Source organism: Cylas formicarius, unplaced genomic scaffold (assembly GCF_029955315.1).
Source record: "Cylas formicarius isolate icCylForm1 unplaced genomic scaffold, icCylForm1.1 PGA_scaffold_3__17_contigs__length_32017465, whole genome shotgun sequence".
NCBI lineage: Eukaryota > Metazoa > Arthropoda > Insecta > Coleoptera > Brentidae > Cylas > Cylas formicarius.
This window is the reverse complement of record NW_026844326.1, coordinates 21,867,054-21,872,529: the sequence shown is the minus strand read 5'-3', so window position 1 is coordinate 21,872,529 and position 5,476 is coordinate 21,867,054. Positions and strand designations below refer to the sequence as shown.

The window sequence follows — 5,476 nt, the reverse complement described above, 5'->3', positions numbered from 1 at the left end:
TTTTAAACCAACCAGTCAGGCAGAAGTTGGTGCCGTATAGAAAAGCCGCTTCGTAGGTAGTCACAGACTTCGATCGATCAGAGCTAACACACGACAGTGAAAACTGTGTCTATATTTAACACGTGCATATTTAATTAATGGACGCGTTTCGATGTGACCTTAAACGGAAATTTGTTTATTGTTATTATTAGCGATACGCGTGTTAACGTTGACGCATTCGATGTGCAGGACAAGGAACACCGATCAATGCCAAATTTGAAGCGATAATATTTATTTTCGTATTATATTTCTGGAATGTAGTGCTAAATTCGGAGCCGATTTTGCGATAGTCCGAGTTTGTGAATTCGCGCGATTATTTGAAAATTGCCGGTTTTCGTTTTGGCATGTGACCCAAAGTGGAGTTTATACTGAATAGAATTCCCCCGAAGAGATTTCAGACCCCGTAGGATAGACGTCTACTAAAGGAAAAATGGGTACGTAAATATCCGACCTTGCATAGTCGCCATGCAATTGCATCGGGTAAAAACAGTCCGATTCAAACGCATATCAACGCCTTGAGGTCGTCAACATACGTCATCACATGTAGGTATTGAATTTCTAATTAAATTTACTTCCTCGCGAGCTGCCTTCAATTATTCTTAATAGTAAAGGTCAATCAACTCAAGGTCAATGCTTGTCAATGTCACCGACGCCCCAGACTCCTCTACCTTTATCCCACGCCCTTAATCCGAAACCAAAAGACAGAGCAAACATTTTTTGTTTATAAATATACATATTTCAAATCAGTAACTCTAAATTTGGTTGGAGAACCTGCGAATGTCAGGAAACTTAAAGTAAAATATCGTTGTTGAATCGTTAGTAGAAAATTTTATTCGAAACTTTTATGGAACAGAGATCGCGGATAGCTTGGAATTTTTAAGGAATGTTTTTCTTTATTTGACTCCTCCAGGATTGATTTTTCTATAAGTGCGATTTAAAGACTTATCTTTGCTTAGGTTTTGCGCAATATTTGCTTATTTGACGACTCGTGCTTACGAACCGTAAGATCAACACTATAATTCTAATCTCCGTGTGTGGTATTTGTACTGGATATGTTGCAATTTGCGTTGATAATCAAGTTAAAGTGGAACGACATCGATACAAAATCTAGTAGATATAATTAATTCCATTTTTCATTTTTATTTTAATTAACCGCAACCACACCCTGTACCATAGCGATGCTACAGGTTACAAGTTAAGGGACAAACAAGTGTCTTTTCTAATTAATGCCTTGGCCATCATATTGTCGACCACTTAATTAACTAAGCGAAACAACCCTATCTTAACTTGATCAAATACTATGCATTTACGAGATTCCAAAAGATAAATAAATAAGTGTCCGAGGTCAATAACAGTAAATATGTCATTGATGGTACGACCAGATGTTCATTTTGCCGTTCACAAGGCGCATTTCTTATTCTTCTAAATTTTATCTTGGCGGATAAAATCCAACCTGCATTAAAAAATATTTATTACATATATATTACTGCCTAATCCCATGACCCACAATTAATTAAAAAATAATATACAATATTTTCCGAATTCCCATCATCATCAAGGATGAAATCATACGAGATCAGATAAGTCGTTCCGTTCGAAAATCCAGCAGATAACGCACCTAAATGAAGTTTATGCTCTTCGCCCGTAGAAATTATGAATGAGCATCCACTTATCTGTCCACTCATTGAGCAAGAAAATAACTTTTACAATAGCTTTTTTCATTAAAAATTCAAATCACAAAATTACCAACAACTATGTAGGTGAACATCGCAAAACACGTACTATGTACTATATGTACTGCATACTTACCTACTTGCCCTTGTGTATTTCTGGTCGATTGATATTACCTTTAATTTTTCAAAGAAACGTCTACAGGCTACTTTAATACTTTTTACAAAACTTTTGGATTCCTCCTGGGTCGGTTTTTGCTCAGTCGAACTTGCTGACGTTTCGACTGTTGGCTTCTTCAGAGCTTGAATGAAACTGGCTCGCATTTTACTCTGTACCTGGTTATATATTTTTCGAGGGGGGTGGAGCTAAACGAGGAGCATAAACAATCCTCCACTTGCCACTGTGGTCCTTCCTTACATTCAAAATATCACTGACCACATATCAAAAGTTCTAAAGAAGTATAACGTCAAAACCAGATTTACCACTTGTCCAAAAATCTCTCAACATCTTCGGTCCGTCAAAGGTAAAATTGTATTTGAGATGCCAGGAGTTTACAGCATTCCATACATATGCGGCAAAAAATGCATTGGAGAAATCGGACGAAAAATATCAACTAGGCTCAAAGAAAACGAAAGAGCCTTATGACTAAGACAAATAAACTCATCAGCTGTTACCGAACACAATCACGATCTTAACCGCGACTCAGGTCTCTATCGTCACCAATATGAGAATCAGTCATCCGAGACGGTGGTTATGCCCCTCATTTAGCTCCGCCCCCATCATACAACACATAAGCAGTACAGAGTAAAATGCGAGCCCGTTTCAGTCAAGCTCTGAAGAAGCCAAGAGGATGATTGGCGAAACGTCAGCAATTTCGACTCAGCCAAAAGCGACTCAGGAGCAATCCAGAAGGTTTATAAAAAGTATGTGATGTTACCTTTAATTGTTCAACTTATGAAGAATACAAGATAAAGGCCATCCGATTACAAAACTGGTATAGATAGATAGAAGTTACAATTAGATATTCCTTCCACCCATTGTTTCAAAGGGTTACCGAAGATTCCAATACGATTCTGGATCGCGGTGATGGTATTCGCATCAGCCTACATCACCTACACCACAAGGAGCAACATGTCCATCAGCATCACATCGATGGTGGCCCGGTCCAAATCGAACCCTATTCCCGAATGCAAGCGCAACGGTACATTGGATGCAGGAAAAAACCAGACCTTTAAGCAACTAGCAAATGTATGTTCATTATACTAATTTATTATTATTAGCTTTAGTTTAATAATGTATTGGATGCATAACAGTATGGACCACGATACGATTGGGACGAACATATCCAGGGATTCATTCTGGGTTCCTATTTTTGGGGATACGTAATCTCCAGCGCACCGGGAGGTTTCATTGCCGAATGGTTGGGTCCCTTCAATACGATCCTATACTCTCAACTCATCACAGCTATATTCAATTCGTTGTGCGTTTGGGCAGCCCAGTGGAACTTTGGTGCGTTGATCTTCTGTAGATTTATGGTGGGATTGATGGCCGTAAGTAACTAAAAACTAACTTGAAGGACCCTGTTCTCCCTAGGAAGTACAACTAGCCCTTTCATCGTTCAGGAATTTAGTTTTATGTGCTTCCACAACTAACTAAACAGCTTTTAGATTTGTTCGTGTTTCTTTAGGGTGCAGTCTACCCCGCGTGTCATTGTTTGATCTCCCGATGGGCCCCTCCAGCCGAACGAGGCAAGTTCGTTAGCGCCTTGATGGGAAACACCTTGGGCACCTGCCTTTCGTGGACTCTGGTGGGAGCAATTACGGCTGCTGCCGGATGGGACTGGGGATTCCATTTTTTGACCGTTCAGATCGGAGTTTTCTGTGCCGTGTTCTGGCTCGTCGCCGCAGACAGTCCGGACGACCACAGATGGATAAGCGAGGAGGAAAAACAGTTCATCAAATCGTCGCAGGCGAAAACAGTCTCGAAAGAAAAAGTAACACGTTTGTATCTTGACGTTTGAGTACTTAAAACAGCTTGCACTACTACAGGCTGTGCCTCCATACCTGAAAATATTCACCTCGCTGCCGTTCTGGGCTCTATGTGTCTGCCATTTTGGTAATCTATGGGGGCTGTATCTGCAAATAACGGGAGTGCCGAAATTCATGGTCGAGGTTGTTGGGTTCAATATCAGGGTGAGTTTTTTAATACCTAGGTTAATTTATAATGACCTCCTTTTTACGTTCCATTCAATATATTTTCAATTTCCAAAACAAATCATTATATTTTACAGCATTTTATATAAAAATTTTATATATTGGAGTGGACTGCTAAGAAATACTTCCTCAATGATCAATAGCAAATTATTTTCTTAGGTTCATGGAAAATGATTAGTTTTGAAGTTTTAAAGGAATAAGATATATATTTATGTAAGTGTGACATTTTATCCAGGCATCTGGTGGACTAGCTTCGCTACCTCACCTTCTCAGACTCTTCATGGGTATAGGTTACGGATACGTTAGTGATCTGATCAAGTCCAAGAAGTTGATGAGCACGACACTAACTCGAAAATCTTTTATACTCTTTTGTAAGTACCGCCCTTCTGTCGCTTCCAGCGAATAAGTGGTTTTTGTTCCAGCTCACATCATTCCTGGGATACTTCTGATGTGTATGACTCTGGTCAAGTGTAATCACGTAGGCGCCGTGTTGATCCTGATACTGAGCATGTCGATAAACGGAGCCGCAGTAGTTACGAATCTGCAAAACGCTCAAGACTTGTCTCCTAATTTCGCTGGTACATTGTTTGGAATCATAAGCTTGATTGGAGGTACCACTGGGTTCATAACTCCCGCCGTTACCGGAGCCCTTATGAAGGATAATGTAAGTTAGTCGCCGTCTCGGGTAAAATCATGTTCAAGAAGAATATCTTTTCAAGAATGGCATACACGAATGGTCTCAAAACTTCATCATCGGCGGAAGTGTGTACGTAGCATGCGGCCTATTCTTTATACTATTCGGAACTTCCGATATTCAACCCTGGAACGAAAAGAAAGGCGACGAGAAAATGGACGAAGAAATGGTAGCGCTGAAAGATATGCACCCCAAAGACCAAAAAGAGACCAGTGACAACGTGCATTTAAATCGCTAAATTTTTGTGATTGACCGCTTAACATAAGTTTAAATGTACAACACAAGACCAAGCTTTGGTCGTAGCATCTGGCTAAGACTGTTTATAAATATAAGACAATAAAAATATTTTCAAAAAATTCTATTTATGTCCCCCATAGTACCGTTTTGGTTTAGTTTGTTTTGTATAGATGACTGCTTTATTTTAAATTTTTAAAAGTTGTTCAATTATTTATTGAGTAATTTTATTATAATTTGAGAAAAGTATTTTTATTACCTCCTCCACGAACAACTTTTAGATTATTTAAGGAATAGGGAACTAATAACAAAACAAAATAGTATTCTTGAAACATAATGGAATAAGTTGCATCACTGTTGTACACCTAAAGGCATGACGCCCTGTATGATAAAGACTTTAAAAAAATATTTTTAGAAAGCTCGAGGGTTTAATGAAAAAATGTATACTTACTTAATATCGATAAAATGAACTATTTTTGATAAAAAAAAAACGATTTAATGTTTCACTTTCAATGAATTATTGAAAAAAAAATCATTAATTTTGAAATTTGATCCAGAGAATATTGTTAGATAAAGTAAATTCAAAACAATTTGCGTCCCTTTCTCAGCAGAAAGAAAAATAGAT

At 38.3% G+C, this 5,476-nt stretch overlaps 1 protein-coding gene across 1 annotated transcript; it reads left to right on the top strand.

Annotated features, from left to right (window-relative positions):
- On the top strand, nt 1-4,986 carry LOC132699764 (sialin-like). The gene is made up of 8 exons (XM_060666646.1): nt 1-473; nt 2,759-2,958; nt 3,024-3,260; nt 3,398-3,703; nt 3,759-3,902; nt 4,159-4,294; nt 4,346-4,587; nt 4,643-4,986. The coding sequence occupies exons 1-8, from the start codon at nt 470-472 to the stop codon at nt 4,853-4,855; spliced, it is 1,482 nt and encodes a 493-aa protein (XP_060522629.1). The 5' UTR covers nt 1-469; the 3' UTR covers nt 4,856-4,986.
- Nucleotides 4,987-5,476: the final 490 nt, after the last annotated feature.